Source organism: Vidua chalybeata, chromosome 9 (genome assembly GCF_026979565.1).
Source record: "Vidua chalybeata isolate OUT-0048 chromosome 9, bVidCha1 merged haplotype, whole genome shotgun sequence".
Lineage (NCBI taxonomy): Eukaryota > Metazoa > Chordata > Aves > Passeriformes > Viduidae > Vidua > Vidua chalybeata.
The window spans coordinates 23,180,879-23,201,871 of record NC_071538.1 but is presented as its reverse complement, the minus strand read 5'-3'; the positions used below and the strand labels follow the sequence as shown (position 1 = coordinate 23,201,871).

General features: G+C 39.0%; 1 protein-coding gene across 10 annotated transcripts in view; it reads left to right on the top strand.

Annotated features, from left to right (window-relative positions):
* PLPPR5 (phospholipid phosphatase related 5) overlaps positions 1-20,993 on the top strand; it is a 214,962-nt gene that overhangs the window by 105,220 nt on the left and 88,749 nt on the right. For 8 of the 10 annotated variants that reach the window (XR_008432280.1, XR_008432281.1, XR_008432284.1 and 5 more), the window contains 2 exons: positions 441-617; positions 2,091-2,210. Coding sequence is in view for 5 of the 10 variants with exons in the window: in XM_053950082.1 (XP_053806057.1) it covers positions 441-617; positions 2,091-2,210 (297 nt within the window). In the remaining 5 variants the exon portion in view is untranslated. Of the gene's footprint in view, positions 1-440; positions 618-2,090; positions 2,211-10,593; positions 12,795-20,993 lie in introns of those variants that run through there. The other 2 variants (XM_053950084.1, XM_053950086.1) reach the window with 1 other exon arrangement.

Genomic DNA, 20,993 nt, shown 5'->3' with positions numbered 1-20,993 from the left:
AGGTCTTTATGTATTCCCTTTCTTATTCTGCCTGGCAGCTTGTAATAGTACTAATAGTACTTCAGGGTAAATATTTTTCTGTTACTGTCAACAGTGCCCAGTGAAAAATCAGTCTCTTTGTTTCTATGCATTCATAAATAAATACACAGACTGAGAGTAATTGGATAGGACTGTCCAATTTGTCTGACTTTCTGTAGGCTTTTCAGGTTCATGTAAAATGCAAGTTTGCTGTATGGGCTGATTCTTCTTCTGTATTCCTAGGAAAAGGATGTGATGACTTTATCTACTGCTCTACCTCCTAGTTTCTTTACACCCTCCCCCACTCCAGAAAAAAAAGCACCAAATACACATACTCTATTCAAATGAAATATAGAGCTTTTATTTACCAGTTAGTGGGAGACATCCATCAGTCTTACACTTTCTTCCTTTCTAATTTTCAGATGTATATCACCAACACAGTGAAAGCCAGAGGAACAAGGCTTGCAAAACCTGTTCTGTGTTTGGGTTTAATGTGCTTGGCGTTCCTTACTGGAATCAACAGAGTAGCAGAGTATCGAAATCACTGGTCAGATGTAATAGCAGGATTTGTAATTGGAGTATCTATAGCAGTATTTTTGGTAAGTGTGTGTCTTTGTCACTTCTGTTTGGAAAAAATCAATGTATATGTTTGTATCTCTAAAAAAGCCTTCAGATAACTAAATAACAAAAGACACGTTTCTTAATTTTTTTAATTAGTCATCAGTTTCCTTAGTAGTATTTACATACACTCAGAAATGTGAAGTCAAAAAAGGACTGATCCCATTATCTCTTTTGCCTTCCATATAAACCAGATAGTAGCATTTCAAACAGTAATTTATGCAGCAAGGCCCACTTGCAGGAAGTATATATTCCTCAAAATAACACATAGTTATGATTTAATGGATAAAGTATTCAATTCGATATAGTGGTACCCACATTAATCAGAGAATAGGGTAGCATTTGTTTTTCTGGCTTTACAATAACTCTAATTAATTTATTTCATAGTGGTTCACGTTTATGTTGAAATTTCATATTATTCTGTATCAAAAAATCTTTGTTTAGCCTTTCCCTTTTCTGGAGCTGTGTTCCAAAACCATATGGTTAATCACAGTTGCCAATGACTACAGTCTGTGTCAGAAAACTTTCCAATCTATTAATCACCTTCACTAATATCTGCAGTGCAAGACTGTAGAATAGAACAGTCACTGCTGTTTAATGCCTGTAGGTTTGTCTACCTGGCAGCTTGTAATAGTACTAAATACACCTTTGAAGTCTTCCCCCATGAAAACACTTTTGAGCTTGACTATTGGGTCACAGGGTCTTGGTCTCAAGATCTTGGATCTGAAAGCATGGCTTGGCTGAGAACCTTCGTAGGGATGACTGGGGTCTCTTCTAGACATGCAAGGGTAGCTGCAAGTCTCCTTTAAAATACAGCTGCTTGCATTTCCAAATGTTCCCTTCCACACAAGGTGTCCAGTAGCATGACATTAAATTTAGTTGTGTTTTGAAGAAAATGCAGTAGGCCAACATTACTGCTCAGCTGAGTGTTGTAATTAGTAGAAGCACAAACTGTTACACATCACATTACGAAATCCCTGCGTGAGAATCTGCTGCCCTGAGCAGATTTGAAGTTACATTCAGACTTGGGCATGGCCCTTGCCTTCTAATTCCCCTTCTTATTCTTCATTTGAGAAAGTCTTTTCTGATCAAAACTGAGATGGCACTGGCCTTCCCAGGAGTTTAATGCCATGTGATGCTGCAAGACACTTCTTCATGAGATTGATAATAATTGGTGTTCTATTGTGTAGCTTCAGTAATGGATTTTCTTTTAGATAAAGAGTTTTTTTTGGTTCTCAAATGATGCATGTACCAATAAATCGCTTGAAAGTCTTGTGTCTTGAAATATTAATTAAGGATTTTCTGTAAAACATTAACTTCACATTTCAGTGTTTCTACTGTAAAGCTGTGACTAAAAGTTGGTGTCATTTCTGCCTAATGATAATTGTCAGGATCAAAGCTTGAAAAAATGAGTTGTTCCTTAGGTATTCTGTTTATCTTCAAATCCCTTCTAGGTTGTTTGTGTGGTAAATAACTTCAGAGGACGTCAGCCAGAACACGAGCAATCTCATCTGGATAATCTGACCCAGATGCCCATGATCAGCATACCCAGAGTAGAAAGCCCTTTAGAAAAGGTAATGTCTGACTTTTTAAAAAACAATTCAATAAGATGTAGCTTTCCTGGAAGGACGATCACAAACTATCCTGACAAGAGTGCTAAGGTAATCAGATTTGAAATAAAGAAACTTGTCAGTGAAAGAGAAAGAAGAAAGGAATTAAATTCAGTGATACCCCTTGGGAGACTCCTCATGTCATCATTTTACTGGTGTAGATGCTGCTAAGCCCATGGAGTCAGGCTGAGTAGATCTGAGACCGTCTCCCCTTGTGTTCCTCAAGTAAATGTGATTAATACTCTGCCTGATAATCCACAGTAGATAGAAAGTTCTTCAAATGCTTAGAAAGAAAGTCTAACCCCTGGCCCAAGGGGCTTTGCAATTCAGGTACAAGTGGCATTTATCCTATTTGTTTGTGGTATGTCCTCAGCCTGGTGTAGAGGGTGGGATGCAGTCCCTTCTGGATCAGCTGTGGGGCTTCTGTCATCAGACACATCAGACCCAGGACAGGGTGCCCACTTGGAAGTGAGAGTAGCATTGGCCATACATGAACTGCACTAACCCCATGACCTCTTGTGAGAGCACATGGATTTTAGACTAGAACATGCTAGTGAGAGTCTCCTGGCTATGCCAAGACTTCTTGTGTAAGTATTGCAATAAAATTTATTTTAGTTTACTGTGATAACCATTTATATTTTTTGAAGATGGTGTTGTACTATATGTTAGGTAAGATTGACTAATTTTATGAGCAAAAAACTACTGAAATAGATAGCATAACCAAATACAGAAAATATTTTAAACATTTTTACCAAGGGGAAGCTTTGAACTAGTAATGCAAAGTTTAAAGGAAGGTTTAGTTTTTCTAATGGCTGTATCTGTCATAATTCATTAAAATCTATTGGGTTATGCCCATATTTGAAAATAGCAAACAATTCTTCACTGGGTAGGGCACCAAAAGTATTTTTTCTGTGGTATTATTTTAATTCCAGATTAATTCTGATAATTTTTTTCATGTTCAACATAAGAAAGGTTTCCCAATCTGTCTTATTCACTTGAACGTGGTGGAAGTTGTTCTTTAGTAAGAATTGCTGCTACTCCTGGGTTTTTTATTCCATTCCTTGAAGGGAACGAAGATTTCTTTTCAGAATGGTCTAACATGCCTTTTTGAACCAAGTATGTCTAAGCTACTTCTGCTGACATCTTGTCATAAGGAGGTCAGAGTCTCATTTGCTTGAACAAGCATTTAGATGTTGAATGTGTATCTTCAAAATAATCCATTCAGTAAACTTTCTATAAAATGTCAAAACAAAACAAGCTGTCATCTGGCCTGGAACATACCACATTAATAAGAACATGTTTTATATAAGGCTAGGCTCTCATGCAATAGAAGCCATTTCTGTGGCTCAAAAGCCGTCATAGGTAATATGTATACATTCTCTGGATATTGAAATTTTAATTTTTTTTTTTTTCTGGTAATAAAGACCTCATTTTAACTTCATGTTTCTACCTCGTTTGAGAACCTCTCACTCATGATCAACAGCGTTCTTTTCCAGAGACTTGGCCTAGTTTTCCCTGTGGGGAAAGCTATGGGAGAGTGTAGGAGGATAGTGGCAGGAGTAATGTTTGCTCTGCTTGAGGACAACCACTGCCATTTGTGAACTGCCCAGGACTCTGTTACATGAATGAGCTTCTTTCCTTCTGAACCCATATTCTTATGGCAGTAGACAGTAGCTGTTTGCTGTCATGCAGCTTCTCTCTAGAGATTAGTTTTAATTAAACTGGGGACTGACCACAGAGTGATACCACTTGCTAAGATCTCATCTTCGTCTGTGTTGCAAAGCCATTTTCCTTTTCAGACAGAGAGCATGGGATGCAAGGACAATAAGGTGAAGACTTTGCTAATTGCTTGGAAATGCTTTCTTCTGTTTCTACTTCCAGAAAGTTTAAAATTGAATTAGCAAATAATTGATGAAGAAGTTACTTACATGTGAGTGCTTTAGGTTTTGAGTTTCTATGGATATTTTTACCTTTTTTTAAAGTAATTTTTTTTGTTTAATCTTAAGTTTTAGAGGGAAGACAGGCGCTGTTAAATAAAAGGCATTAAGAAAAGTACTTCAGGGAACTAAGGTTTAAATTAAGTTAGGTATTCTCAATTAACTACCATTGTTACAAGAATTCTTGAATTAGTCTTTGCTTTTTAATTCCCTTCTTATTTTACATCATTTGTTCTCCCCTGGAGAGAGAGTGATGCTAAATAATTTGTGTGCTGTTTGCCTCTTCCTCCTTTAGAGACATGAGTTACTTTTCACTACATTTCAGTTAGGACTATTCCAGTTCAATATTCTGAATGCACATAGATTTACATTTTGCTAATTTTAAAACTTTTTTTCCTTGTTTACAGTCTACAAGTTCCTGTACCAATATTAAAGACAGGATACTGTCAGAAATTAGCTACTGGGAGTAGCACAAATCCTGTCTGTCTGAAGTTATTAAAGGCTAAAGCAGTGCAAGCGGGAAGCAATGCAAGCATGTGACTGGTACTAAAAAATAGTAACTATATAGGTGTCTGGGATCAAGCAATTAAAAACTCCTGCCTTAAAGAATGACTTCACTAGAAATGCCTGCCAGATAGGACCCCACTCATTGCTATCTTGTAATAAATTCACCTGTAAGTGAATAAGCACATGATGCATCATACAGAGCTGGAAGCACATTACTTTGCTGTTTCCAGGTCTGCTACTTGCTATTCCAGTGCTTTCTCCGTGGAGAACAAATGCTCCTGGCATGCTCACCGTGCTGCCACTGTCTGAGTTCTGGTGGAGCTCTAGCTACGTTTGAAGTGCACTTAAATGGGCATAAGTTCTTGTGATACTCTGAACTGAGCTGCTGCTGCTGCTTAGTGACAAGGTTAGCTCACTGTTTGCAGGACACTTCTGCTTCATTGCGGTGCATGCAGATGATTTAGCTGTTCTGCACGGGTACCCATGCACTCAAGCCGTAACTGCAGTGTCTCCTTGAGCCATCCTTGCCAGAGCCTGCTCAGTGGTGCAGACCTAGTGCTTTTACCTTAACTATAATCATCCTCAGAATTAATGAAAAGAAACCTCATCACTCACCCATCTGCTTCTTTTTCTCTTCTGTCTCTGACCTTCTTCATCTCTTACAAGACTGTTGGTGTTTCAGTTAGCTCGCAGCCTCCTGCTGAGAGGAAGCTCTCATCCTCTCACCCAAGATTAAAGAGTTCTGTTGTTTCTCAGGAATTACTGAGAAATGGGGATATTCTGGATAGTACCTGGAAGAGTTTGGAGGTTCAGCTTTATCCAAGTGCAGTCACAAACCGTATTTCCTGTTTCAGGGGAAACTGGCATTTTTTCATGCAAAAGTCACCTGAAATTGGCCAGGGCTTAGAGAGATCTCCTACCCATCATGTAGTAGCTTATGATTCTGCTAGCCTTATTTATTTTTTATAAGTATTCTAGCTTTGAAAAAATCAAATACAAATACAACATGGAGTATTTCAGGACTAATGGAGGCAGTAGATAGAATACTGAGATAGAAGGTTTCAGAAGGAAGTGTTGGGTTAGGAGATGTGCCATTGTTCATCTCCTGTGAGATGAGATGAAATAATTACTGTGTGTGATTATCAGTGCTTTCTGTAGCTATTCAGTACTACTTATTTGCACAGTGGGTTCTTGGCAGTGCTCTGTTTGACAGCTAAACTGCATTTATTCCCCAAGGTTCTGCTTGGCATTCTTTCATGCTGCTACTTCTGTCAGCAGTGCCCAAACCTTCCCAAACATAGTCGCTGTTCCTTGTTACAATGAAGTTTCTTATACTGCCCCGTAGGACTGACTATCCAGCATGACTGAACTCAAAAGACATAGATTACATTCTCTCTCCTTCTGCCATTTCCAAGTTTTAATGGCCATAAGCATTTGGAGTTCCTCTTGCAATATGTGGCATTCTTGTTGCCCATCATATCAGTTTTTAGTGACTGTCAGTATTAACTGTCTCAGAAATCTTCTTGAGTTTGACACAGTAACTGTTGTTCTATTGTGTATGTGCCAAATTAAATGACGGTGATAAACCATTCTAGCAATAGTAAGTGTAGATATTGCAATGAATTCTGCTAGTATTTTTCAGACTAGGAAAGCTTTCCTCCTCAGAATTTAAAGGGTATTGTTTTTTCTATTTACTCCATCTTGATTGCTCATGAGACACAGAACAGCTTCTTCACAATGTCAGAAAATTTTAGTTCTCAATGTTACTGCTTTTTTCTTCGTCTTAAGCCTGTTGGTACCAAGTCTTCAATTGTTCTGTGCCCTGGTGTGCACACAGCACCATGGCTCAGGGAGCCGGGCCTGCTCCCTGCAGCTCTCCGGGGAGATCACCTCTCACTGATCTCACAGCTAAAAGCAAAATAAAAAGATGCTATGCCATCATACTGTGGGAAGATGTGGGAGAGAGTTGTGTCCATTTCTGTTGCTTCAAAATATTTTAATTGAGAGGTCTCCAAATACTGTAGTGCTTGATGTCCAGAAGCATTCGTAGGTGTCCATACTTGCTTCTCCAGGATGGTTTGATGATTGCCCATGTGCTTACATCGGCTTATAGGCAGTTTTTGGCAACCATTTTCTCTTGATAATACAATCTGTTAAGGGAGATAGAATACAACATTGCTTCACAAACCATACCACACATACCCAGGACAGTCAGCTCATAAAAAATCCTAAGCAGTTTTGTTTCAATGTCAAACATTTGAATTTGTAATCACGTCCTATTCTTCTACTTAAATCTGCTTCTGGGGGATTGTACAAGAATTATCTCTGATTGAATGCAAACGGTGATCACTACATCTAATGCTCAGCTAAACGAATACTTAAACATGGGAAGTGGAACAATACATTCCGTGTGACCTCCTCAACCGTGCATGTTGTAGGTGTTACAGAATCGAGGCATTAGTCACAGTCAAGAAGATGCTTTGCAAGGAGCCTCCCTCAAAGCACGCATCCTTAGGCTCTTCTCGTGGCTGTCAGGGACGGAGCGCCGCGAGCCCCTTGCTCTAAGGCAATCGCGTATGTGCGCAGGAGCGCACCGAGTGAGCGCGCGGCTGGGCACGGGCGCTGCCCGCCTTCTGTGCAGGGCTGCAGGGCACCTCCACCTCCGTGCATCCTGCTGCTCTGAAACTCTCATTTCTCCAGTAAAAGCAGAAAATACACTCTGCTGACTCAGAGAGTTGTATGATAACATTATTATTATTGTTTGATCAATTGCCATTTGCCTAAGGTACTACAGTAGTATTTTTCTATTTAACAAACTCTACTGTGGGAAAAATTGCAAACAATTTTACAAAGTCCTGTTTTCAAAAAGAGAAGAGTCTTCTTTTTAGGATGATGACTATTTTTGAATGTTTCTAACTGTATGGATAAGAGCAAAGTAAAAAAAAAAAGCTAAAAATATTTAATATATATAATGAAAACTGCAAATCACAAAAAGTTTTTCATTGCTTTGACATTATAGCATTGCTTATCAACAGAAATTAATTAAAACTTAACAAAAGATATACAGTTGTGGATCATTTCCCTCAGAAACCTGCACTCAAGGCTAAGCCCTTGGCTTTACCTTTTTTGTTAGTGGTGTGAGAGCACAATTATGATGCATGCTTTGCTCACCAGCCTGGTAGTATCCTCTTAGAATGGATGGTACCAACGCTGGTCTGCTTGTCTGTGAGACTGCTGCCATTGAGCAGACCCTCAGCATTTCTGATTCTTGTGAGAACTTTATGGAAAAAATTTTCTCATGGAATTGGAGAAGTTGAGGTCTTATGCATGGTTCTTTGCTTGTCTTCCTGCATCTGTGTGACTCTGTTTGCTGACAGTAGTTAGTATTTCACTCTGACCCTTGTCACAGCAAATCTAAGCAGAATTAAAAGAGTTGAAATGTAGTTATTCCAGAGGGATGCTGTTTGTTTGGGCTTTTTTCTGCAGAGTGTCAGCAAGGCTTATTTCTAGTTTTGCCTGAGATGGTAGCATGAAAAAGCACGAGAAACCAGACAGCTGCATAAATCTGTATCAGTGATTCTTGCCATCAGCAAGTGATTAATTTTGACCTAGTAATGCATCACCCTGCTGAGTCCATTGGACATGAATTGACAGGCCTTCAGTAGGGTCCAAATCAATAGGTCCATGATCAGCAGCTCAGCAGTTCTCTTTGAGGGCTTATTGAGGAAGGAGGATTTTCTTCTGTGTTATTATATCCCATGCTCTGCATGTCTTCCCAGGATGGTGACCTGCTGATTTTGGAAGTATAGCTGGCAGAAGTGTGAACCACATTTTTCTTTCCCTAAATAATTGTTATCCACTCCTGAATTAATGCCACATGAAAGAGCATTTGGTTCTCTGCATCACAGACCAAATGTGTGTCACTTAGAGACAGGAATGGCACATAGCAGGACTTGAAAGAATTGATTGAAATAAAGAGAAATTCCTTTTTTCCCTCCAATTCCTCATTTTTAGACCATCTTATGAAAAAAGTGAATAATTTCAGACTGAGCATAGTTTAAGTTGACAGGATGACTTTTGAGGTCTAAATAAAGAAAATAAATACTATGAAGAAAATGTCATCATAGCCTCACAGCAACTCCAGAGACATTGAATTTGCACACTTTATCATCTTTTGTATACTTAAAAAAGAAATTGGCCAGCCAAATAAAATGCTTGGAGTTGTTTTTGTTTTTTTTCCCCTAAATTAGGAAGTCTAATTTTTCATTTATTCTGCAGAATAAAAATCTGCAAGCAATAACATTCGTTACTATTGCTTACTGAAAACTTTTTCATAAAAAGTTGCACTGGTTTTTTTTCTAATGCTTTTTTAAAAAATATGGTCATGGTTTAATAATTGTTGTTTATTTAAAATATATAAATTCTGTTTTGGGGAAGAATATACATGATGCTTGCTGTTAAATGTTGAAGAGTATTCTTTTATGAAAGCTGTCATAAAATACAGCAAGAACATTGCTAGAGCTAAAATGCATATTGTAGGGGAGGTGGAAGAAAGCTTCTCCCCCTGGACACAATACAGTTATGGCACAGTGAGAGAGGGAGCAAAGCTGCCAGCCTGGCTTGTAGATGGGGGCATAAGGGGCAGCTCTCCAATCAAAGCATTTCTAATTTCCTCTCTCTAATGTGAAAAAGCAAAGATACCTGCCTGTCTCCCCCTGCTAAGACTGATAAATATTCAGGCAGTTAAAAGAAGACCTGAGAAGTAAAAACTTACATGGTGGACATTGTTTCTGTCTAGCACTTTTTATGCTGTGTAATGAGATTTTCTGAAAGACTTCCCTTAAGCAAAAAATGGGAGGTCCCACTCTCCCCGGGTTATCTACATTCCCCTCTTCAGCTCACATCTCCTCTCTTCTGAGTTTAATCTGCCCCAGGAGGCAAAGTGAAGAAAAAACTTTGCAGTGCTTTGCTTGGTGTTTTACCCTCTGTGCAGTTTTGTGCTTGGAAACAAAGACATGGCTTAACATCAAGGCTCCCTTTACTAATTTCACCATTGCATGTTTTCTAAAAAATGGTGGCAGTCAAGGGTACAGTGTGCCCAAAGGGAAATACACTTTCTCTGGATCCTGCACATCATTCTGTGGTTGCCTTCTCCTTCAGATGTTATCAGAGTCACTTGCTTAGGTTTGAGTATGAAAACGTAGCCAAACTCTTTGGGATGCTGCAGGGTTTTAGAGTTGCACATAGAATGTTTGTGTTCCAATACACATCTCAGTGTTCCTGAGAATTGTCCTACTGAAGGAAAGAGGAAAATGTTCTTAGATTGCAAGTGGACACTGGTGATTCTGAAAAAAAAAATTTGAATATGAGTTCTTAACTGCCAAATGCCACTTGATTTCAAGCATTTTGTGACTTGATTCAGTGTCATTGAGCTCATGGGGAGAAGATAATCTTTAAAAACTTAATATTAAAATAGTATTTTCACTGAAATAGAGTATTATAATCTGTCAGAAACTGTCATTTTCATTTCTAGGAATTTTGTTTTCAATTATGAATAACATAGCAATAAAAGTACAGCTAACTTAATTATTCACATGTAATGTAAAATTTAACTTAATTTAAAACAAGCAAAAGCCATCTGAAATTAAAATATAATAGAACCATCAGACAGAATTACTTTGTTCAGCATACTTCCCTATCCAGTCTTTCAGCAGTTAAGAATTGCTATGGGAGTGAGTGAGAGCATTGCAGTGAAAATCATTTTCATTTACATCATCCTTCAATAGTGTCCAAGTACAAGGCTGCCCTTCAAACCCAGGAGGCAAAAGTTTTCACAATGGTGACTGCTGTCTGTCTGTGTGGTTTTGTGGTTTTTATCTGTTTGTTTTTCCTTTAACTCGTAGAACCACATCACGGCCTTTGCAGAAGTCACATGATGTTGACGCTGATGTATATTCACTCCACTGGACTTCATCTCTTTTCACAGCCCACACATGATATTTGCAGTGTATCAAAAATAAGAAATTTTTAGAAGTCCTATTTCTGACTTGATTTTTACATCACTAAAATGATACCAACATTTTGAAGAATTCTTAAATATTAGAACGTCACTTTACTTTCTAGCAAAAATATTAACTGTTTACTTTTATGATGGAATGGGACAAACTGAGCACTAATTATCTGACATTACCCTCTATTTTGGCTTCTCATTGTTTTCAATGGTTCATGTACCTATTCCAACAGTACTTTGTATTTTGGTTTAACTTTGATTTTTAAAATCTACATTTTTAATTCAGCATGAACTTGTTTCCATTTGAGGCAATTTCAGTGTATAAAAACTAGACAAATATTATGTTCTGTATGAAAATGCTGTTTGCACATTGTATTACGCTGTATTCCATGTAAGATATCATTCAAACAGTATGTTATATGTAAGACTGGTGCTTCTGCTTTTGAAGAGAAAAAAAAATGCCAATTTTTACTGTAATAAGTATTGTATCATAATTAAAAGTTTATTTATTTGGATATTTTCCTGACATAATTGTAGTTGAATTGTTGTTTTGTAGTTCTTGAATGTCTTGGATGACATATATGTATCTAGGTTAAAAGAAGTGAGAATAATTTAGAGAGTTTGATCTTTGATATATTCTTTATTACTAATGATATCCCATGAAAGGTTAAGGGCTCCATTCTTAGCTTAGCATATCTGATGGGAAGCCGTGCTACTCATAAATCATTTAAACAAATTACTCAAGGCAGCCTGCATCTTCTCATGATTGTTTAACTCCCTGATACTATGCTGGGAGAACGGGTGCTAAGATAAGAAGAGGGTCACCAGCTTAGTGAGAAAAGTTCATCTGAGTTTCTACTCTCCATTTTCATGGAAAACTCATGGAAAAAGCAAAATGGCTCAATTAATTTTTTTTTCACCCTAAGTGACCAGGACAGGCAGACTTTCTCTCTACAAAGCTTTTTATCTCTGTTTGTGTTTGACACTCATATTCTTAAAAATAGGAAAAAAAAATCCTCTGCCAGTCTGCATGGTGTTGACAAATTGATTTTTCTTCAACATCAGCCAATGTTACCATATCTCTGTTATTGCTGTGAATATTCAGATTAAGCCCCCCCCCCCCCCTTTTGGAAGAGTCTTGCTGACTATTCATAGTGGAATTGTTCTATAAAAATTGAGCACCAAACGGATCTGAACATTGTAAATACTGAAAACATTCTTAACATGTGCCACACAGTGTCCCTCTGGCAAGAGCTGATAAAATGTGAGCACTATAGAAACATTGAGAATATTATTGGTCAGTGCAGGCTCTTGAGCATTTTAGGCCTTAAATTTTCCAGAGTTCGGTGTATTTCCTGTGCATTAATCATTGTTAGAGTATGTTTGAAACACAAGGATGTAGAATCAAGTATATTTTTTCTATGATGAATTTTAATTCATTCTCACATAGTCATCAGGTAATGCCTGCTTTTACTTTATGTTTTAACCTCTGCTTTCACTAAAATACAACTACCTAGCGAGTGCTTGGCAAGGCCAAGTTGTCTCTGAGTGCAATAGAGCATATGCCACGAAGTCATTGTGCTAAGCTGAGAATTAAGAGATTGAAGAAATATGTCTGTGGGGAGAAAAGACCTAGAATAGAGTCCTTAGCTACAGGTAGGTTACTTAGGTGATTGAAAATCCACCTTTATTAGACTATCAACTGTGTTTACAAAATTGTAGTAGATCCAAAGTTTGTATCACCGTGTTAAACTCACCCTGCTCTTAGTCTAGCTAGTTAGGTTCCAAGGTACTAATGATTTCTCTGTGTGCAGATTTAAATGAAATGTTCACTCATTTTTGCATGGTAGCAAATCTGCATTTTTTATATCTGATTTATAAGATTACCAAGAGATTCTTTTATGTTAAAAGAGATGACTCTTTTTCAGTGTACTGTATATCATCAGCTTGTAACTGGTCTCTTTCTCAGGATCTTTCCCAGTCAAATATTTGGGTTAAAATTATCATAATATCTCTGTGAACCAGCAGTGAGAAAACAAAAAGAGAGACACTCTGCTGTATAATGTATTTTTAAATAAAATAATTTTTCATTCATATGTAGAGTATTTTTTTAGGTGTCTGCTTTACATATATTTTGGTTGATGGTGTGCATGTAATGAAAATATGATTTTATGTGAATTGCATTTGGTGACATATTTTCACAATTAACCAGAAATCCCCACAGTTACGGACCTTCCCTTAGAAGTGGTTCTGGTGAACTTGAAAAGCACGAGAGGAAGAGCTGTGTCGCAGAGTCCACAGCCTGTTGGGGAAGGACTCTCCCCACAATGTGGACCAGCCAAGCTCCAGACACTGCTCTGACTGATTTTCAGAAGTGGCAAGAATTTGCCCTCCCACATCTGTAAGTCTCCACTGCCCTGAAGTTTGAGTCTTAGCTCTTCCATTCTAGACCTAAAAAAGCTTTGAGTAGGAACAGTTTTGCCAAAACTGTTAAGTTGGCACTTTTGTACTAAAATGGCTTTTTGGTGATTGCTTTTAAAAAAATCCCAGTGATGAACTAGCATCATTCCTCATTCAGGGAATATTCTGGTACAGAGTGGTTCCTACTGAAAACAGTGTGGTTGAACCATTTCAGTGGTTTTGAATGCAACTGATTTTATTATTTTTGTGGACCTTTTCCATGTGTCCTTCAGTGAAACAGCTCTGCTCTATTTATAAATGAGATGTTTGAGAAGCATCCCTAATGTTATATGCTGCTGTGTTCCTAAAAATGGAATTTCTAAGGCATATGGGGACACCAGCTGGGCTCCTATCCATACCATTTTAGATTCTCTTATATGGATTCTGCTGTTCATTTATAATCAGGAACTGCGTAAGACATACGGTGATGGCATTCGGGCTCACGTTTCTTCAGCTTTTTAAAATGTTCATTTTAACAATATGTATTAAAAAGGATAATGTTGGTATTTTTTAGCTGCAATTTTCTTTGCTGTTTGCTGTTGCCTTCTAATTTTGTTGCTGCCCGAGATCACAGTAAGTGCGACAGTCCATTTGCACATTATGTTAGCGGGGAGCTTTTTATATTTTTTTGAAGTCTAATTTTGGTATTTCTGAGGCTTGCCATCAGAAAGCAGAGTGCATTACATTTAGGAGCAGATAAACTGGTTCTGTTTTGATCAGAAATATCCCTGTCCATCTGCGTAGCTTCAGCCGTGGGGACACGCAGGAGCATTTGCAGGCAGAAGGGCGAGCAGACCTCCAGACCTCTGAGCCCTGCAGCAGCACCTCCCTCCAGGCACATCAAGAGCATTTTTACCCAGCTCTGCCTCTGACAGCTGCCTCAACCCCAGCATACTGGATTTTCCTGCTGTACACCAGCATGAACAGTTTTTTTCTCCTCTCAAGCACTTCTGAGAGAGTGGACAGACCATGAAGTGCATGACAAGCATGACTGCAGCTGGAGCCAGCAGCTGCCTGGTTCTCACTTGGACAAGTGGAAAGCTAAAGGAGGGCCTAGTATGGCTTCAGCTTTTGGCCTTCTCCTCCACTTTCTCTAGGCCTTTTGGTTTTCAGGGATTTTGATGTAGCAGAGAAAAGCAAATATTTACAGTCTCTCTGCCACTTGAACTTCTGCTGCATGCCTAGGTTTGTGAAAGCTTTACACTTGTTATTGCCCTCCAGGGACTTCCCATTATAAGTGTTGCCTTTTTGTCATCCTCTCCTGTGTGGAAATGGCTGATAAATCTTCTTAGAGCTCCTAGGTTTGACCTGATGTTTGGGGAAGAAGACACTGTGAACACCCCAGAAAGACCCCTGCCAGGGTGGGAATTGAAGCCCTCGTGTGACTGTGATAAGCCTGGTTTTTGCTCAGCACTTGCCGAGTTGCCAGACCAAGGTATGACTCTTAACAGGTTTGTTGCTCCGAGTAAGCTGCCTGTATTTGCCTCATCATGAAACCTCAGTCCCCTTCCAACACAGAGGATTAGGTACTTGGTTCTGTGGTCAGTACTGGAGCTTGTTCTTTCTCTTTAGAGAATCTAGGAACTGCAGCATATCCTGCATGAAACTTGTCCCCTGTTTCTGCTGATGCTCTCCTAGTTAAGCTGGAGGTAAGTGGGGTGTCATTAAGCCTTCCAAGGTGCTTAGCTTCCACTTGCCTGTGCCTGTAGGTACGCAGTTTGCGGTAGTTGGGAGTGGGGCTGCAGCAGAGCCTCATCTCCAGTGGGTCCAGCTGTGAGAAGCAGGTGAGCAGCACTGACAGCAATGAGCCAGGGAGTGCCCAGGGGCACTGACCAACCACCAAAGGGAACAGAGGGCACACAGGGGCAGTGCATGAACATGAGGCTATAAAAGGCTGGGCTAAAGAACAAGAAGGGCAGACACTTGCAGCCTTCTGATGTGATAAGATGTTACTTTGTATGGGTAGATGCCTGAAGCCTTCTGATGAGGTAAGGTGTTACTCTGTGTGGGGTGAAGCTTTCTGAAATTGTTTGATGATGCTGTCTGTATCCTGGCCATCTCAACTGTGACATAGGCTGTGGCAAAAGCTGTGACATGTAACCACACCGTGATCCAGGTGTTTGGTGGTGGCTGGAGCTGGAAGCACTGTAACTGGCCTGTGCCTGGGCTCCAGATGCATGTTTTCTGGGAGCTGACAGCCAGTTCTCTGCCTGTGGTGTCCTTGACCTCAGTTTCTTCTGTTCCAGTTGTCAGCTCTTGATACTGTGTTCGGCTGTGAGATGTGATATTCACGAGGCAGAAGGGGAGCATGGCTGTGTTCATCAGCAGACCATTTTAAATGCCCTTTCATGCTTTCTACTCTGGTCTGTTGTCACTAGCTGTGTAAAACATTTGGAAGGTTAATCTAATTTAAGTAGGACAGTTTAATTCTGAACAGAAGTTTGCACCCAGAGGTTTTATTTGATTCTAGCTAATCTACAGCAAATCTCTAGCTAATACAGATAAACTGTCCTGAATTGTCTCTTGTGTGGACAAGTCCCAAGCCTTTGGTTCTTTTCCCCCCAGAGTAGGTCTGCTGTTTTAATATCTTCCCCTAGTGACTACAGCCAGAACAGTGTGCAGTAGTCAGCTTCCTGAAGAATTACTGAAATCCTCTAAAATGGGGTGTAGAAGCCCCAGTAAAGAGCTTGAGTCCCCAAAACCAAATTCTTGGCACCAGTGTTCTCATCTGACAATATTCACAGCAAAATAAATAAACAAAAATAGGAAACCAAATCCTTTTTCTGCCAAATTTCTTCCTACATACCTAGGTTAAACCTAAATACATACATTCCGCAAGTACAGGGAACTTGTAGTCTTGTTGGCAATCTTTAACGTGGTTCTGAATGCAAGGTCCTTAAGCTGTGAATTCCTAGGATTGCTCTGAAGTAGGCAAATAATACTGAAAAAGGGAATGAACATGTCTACAACTGTAAAAGAAGAACTAGAGGGATGGCATTTCTATGTTTTTGAAATGTACTTTCTTCACAATAGAATAAAAATGCTACTTTTAGTCTGCTGTTTCATATTCTTTTCTACTGTTGCTTAAGGAAAAACAGCTACTGTTCCTTCCTTAGCAACCTCTATTTATAAAGTAGCAACTGACAAAGATATTCTAGTCAAATATTCTGAAAATAAATCTGATGTGATGAGAATAAAGTGTTTATTTAGCAAAACAAAAGAAAATGCCCTTTTGTTCTCTTTGAAGATGGGACTGGAAGCTAATCCTAGTAGCAAAAACCAGGAAGATGATAAAGACTTGTCTTTTGGCAACAGCTTACAATGTTATCAAGACAAGGTGAAAGGTGATAGATCTTCTTTGAGATTAATACCTTTTTTTTTTGTCCCCTGAGAATTTAGAGAAAACATTGTGAGGGTATTGGTTTGGATCATGTAATCTTAGAAAGAAAAACACAGAATGCCATTGGTTTTGTATTATGTGTATTTTGTGGAGTGCCTCTCAAAGCCAGTGAGCACCAGCCCAGTAGAGGAGGAATAGAAAGACTAAACAAACTTTTTCTTGTCAGTTGGAGGATGAGAGATTTCCCACGCTGTGTCTTTTCAGGAAAGAAACCAAATGAGTAGGGAGACTTGATATCAGCTGATTATGTGACAGAATTCTGTCATCCTGGGTCTCCTATGGGAATGCTGCCTGCTTACAGTGTATATGTTTCATTCAGTTAACATTTTGCTTATGATAGGAACAGATAATTGTGAGATGTTTGAACCTTAGCTCTTTGTCAGATTAAGAGAAGTTGATATTCCCATGGCATTGGACACTATGCTGCTGCCTTTCATTTTCTGCCTGGTGACCTGGCTTCCCTCCATATTGAAGGTAAAAGGCTGTATACTGCATTTTAATAAAATAAATAAAATGGACTTTTTCTTCAGGAATCTGGTTACCTGCATATAGAGCTGAAGAAAATCTCTCTAATGGATGTAATTTCTTCTGAAATTCGGGATTGTAGACTCACTTCTACCTGTATACTGCTATAAACCTGACAGTAAAAGCTTTTTATATTGAGGAGAAGAGTCACCTCTACCGGTTCAATGGAAGAGCTACAAATCTTAAGCAGTGTGGTGGAAGACATCACAGGAGTTTGGTCACCTAGGAGTCTCTTTATGGCTTTCTTGATCACATGTGTTTTGGTTTTCAGATGTCCCACTCACTGCACTGTGGTTGTGGTTTCAATTGGAAGGAAGGTTGTTGAGAAGCATACACATTAACACAAAAGAGAACAGTACTATGGCTTTCTCCTTCATCCTCATTAGCTTTTACCATACCTGCATTACTGCCTTTTGCTACATCGCTCTGTGCCCAGTGTTCACTTCCTGAATCTGCTTCTGGCACTTCTGTTTCTCGTAGATGTCACATACTGCTGTGTCACGTTGTGTAATAACCAGCAAAGGACTTAGGCCTTTGCCAACATAAAATTACTTTTTCAGATGCAGGTATGAATATAAAAGTAGAAAAATGTGGTGTGGTACCAATTATTTTAATGGAAGTAGAGCAACAGCAGAAAATGAGATTGTTTCAGAAGAAAAATGAAGGGTCATGATGAAAATTTGATAATAAATGTGAGTGAGATAATTTCAGCTAAAGAGAACTCTGAATACAAGTGAGATTTCAAAGGATACAACTTGCAGTGACTTTATAGATGGTGAATAAGAATTCCCTACACAGCTGCTAAAACAAATAGATCATACTGGATTAATTCCTGGCACTACAGATCCCACAGGGAGTGATGTGACAGTCATGTTTATTGACAATCATGTTTATAGGCACAAATATGGCCTGAATTTGTGATGAGTCAAAAACTAATAGAAAAGCCAAGATGTTCAGGACTGTGTGTATCATACCCTCTGCAATATAACTGTTTCCAGGACAGTATGTTATCAGAATAGGCTTTCAGTTTTCCTTATTCCTGGAGTATGAGATGTGATTTCTATTCATTCTCTGTAACAGCTGACATCTTGTTTTTCATATGCCAGTTTCTTGTTCTCGATTAGGTTTTGAACTTACTCACTCTTCCATGTTGTTTTTTTATTGCTCTTATTTCCAGATGGCAGCATACATTAACCTGACATTAAAAAATTTCCTTTCAATGCCATTTCTCTCTGCTGAGCTTTACACTTCAGCAGTGTTTAAGCATTTCATCTTCATCATTGTTTGATGTTGGTTCGCAGTTTATAATTGCCTAGAATATATCGTAGACAAATACATATCTTCTTTTTGCACTTTTCAATGCCTGAGCTCCCAGATCCCTGAGGCACTGGTGGAACTAAAATTCTGTCAGATGCTGTATTGTTGGTTGTAAGTGCTGGTTTCAGTGCAGAGGTACAGGTAAGGACAAATGTGACACTTTCCAGCAGCAGGGAGAGACCTTCTGGCCTGGGCAGCAGTGTCCTCATGGCTCTTGGGTCTCATTGCTGAGCACAGTATTTGCAAACCTGGAACAGTGGCTATAGCACAGGGATGCTCCAGTGGGTGTATAAACTTGAAGGAGCAGCCAGGATATGTGCACATCGTTTATTCTGCTGAAGGCTTAAAATCGAGACTTCTGTGAAATGGGGAAGGCATGAAAATGAAATTAATTAATTACATTCAAAAGGAGCAAGAAATTTCTCTAAATATTTAAAGATATATTTAGATATTAAGATTCTGAAGGGGAAAAGTTGCTTACTGAATCATGGTTCCAGCTGGGAGAGTGTTAATTTTCTTCCTAGTAACTGTGTTTTGGATTTAGTATGAGAATACTGCTGGTGACACACTGATGTTTAGGTAGTTGTGTTAGGAGCACAGCTGGAACAGCTGACCTGAGCTGGCCAGAGGGACATTCACACCACAGAATGCCATGCTCAGTAAATAAACTGGGGGGAGTTGGCCAAGAGCTGCTGATCACTGCCTGGGGATGGGCTGGGCATCGATCACACAGTGGTGAACAGTTCTGTTGTCACTTGCGTTTCTTTTGGTTTAGTCCTCTCTTTTTTTATCTCCATTCTTCTTTTTATTCTTATTATTTATGTTTGGGGTTTTGGTGGGGGGTTGTTTTTGGGCTTTTTAACTTAATTTTAGTTATTAAGTTGTTCTTATCTCAGCCCACAGTTTTTACCTTTTTCTGATTCTCCTCCCTACCTCACTGGCGAAGACAGAGTGTATGAGTGGGTCAGTGGTACTCATTTGATGGCTGGGTTAAACCATCATAAGCACATCAGAAAAAATCTCTGCCAAAAAGGGAGCTTTCCAACTATTTTACTGAAGAAACAATGTAAACTTAGAAAAATGCAAATAGATTTCTGCCTTTTCTGTGAGACTGAGCCTTTTGCTGCGCCATCCTATGCAGGAAATTGCAGTATATGATCAGTGTACAAAAGTATAAATTGACTGTATTTATAGCTTATAGTTATGTAACAAGGGTTTGTTTTTTGACCCGCTGTTCCCTGAATGGAGCTCATCATGATCACTATGAGCAATCAAGTGGAGTTTTGCTGAATACTGTTTTCAGGCAGGACCTCCTGATATCAGCTAGATAAAAACCAGCTTAGCAGCTGGGGGTGAAGACTACTGAATCCATCATTCCCTGATTCCCTTATCACATACCCATACTCCTACAAAAAGTTATAACCAAATCATTCAATTTATGACCTGACCAATAGGAATTTTGAGTGTTGATAATAGCATTACATTTTCTAATTACAGCAGTGATTAGAGGCTTCCAGACAGTCAAGCTGACAGTTTGACTTTAGCTATCAAGAGTTCTCATGTTTCTTGCTGCTCGTTTATTTCTGGAAAGGTCTAGAAGAAAGATCTGTCAGGCAGAGAGTGAGGGAACATCAGGAAAAAGTTCTACAGCCATGCAGGTGCATTTTGAGTAACAACATAGGGCTCCATTTATTGGATAAGGTACTCAGCTTTATAGGACTCCATATCTCTGAGAAGGTGTCACAGGAGGATTCACACTCATCATCTGTTGAAGCATTTGGTCACTGTGGAATCTAAAAGCAACATCATGGTAAGAGGTTTTATTTTCATCCTAGTATAGTCATCTGCTCCTTGCCACACCTGCCCAGCCCACAGATATTTCTGAAGCACTTAGGAGACTCCAGAGAAGTGAAAGTTCTGTTTGAAGGAACTAAGGATTTTTTTTTCTCTCTAGTAGTAGTCTTCTGCATCTTTTAGTACCTGCCCTCAGAGTTAGCCTAATGAACCCAAGACTGAGAAGTAGAAATGAAAGATCCTGCCAATGGAAAATCTTGGCTTGAGTATAGTAAACCATTAAGAATTGGAGCCAGACAGTAAAATTACAGGATATGCATTGAATTTTCCTGAAAATTTAAAAATTAAGCATTTCTCCTTTCTGTTGATTTACTGGATACTCTTATGACAAAGACTAAACATAGAACACATAAAGCTGTATTTCCTCAAAACAAAAATACCATTTAAGAGTTGTTTTATTTTCCTGTGTTGTGATTTCTTTCACCTAACACAATCCTAAAACAATTGAAAAAAAATGAAATATATGCTTGCTTATAATGCTCAAACAGATGTTTAAAATGAGCAGGGGATTTTGGTTGGCCAGATACCAACCAGTGGGATCAACCAGGTAAGCAGAACACTTTAGTTTGACTTGTTTTTCAGCAAAACCAGCCAGTTTGATCTTTATGCATGAGTTCTGATAGCAAAGGGCTTGGTCCTTTGGCTGGTCTCCCCTGACTAATTAAAAACTGCCTATTGCCTTGGGGACTATACCCCTCTATAAACTTGCTCTTTTCAGCAGCAAAGAAGCGGCTGTT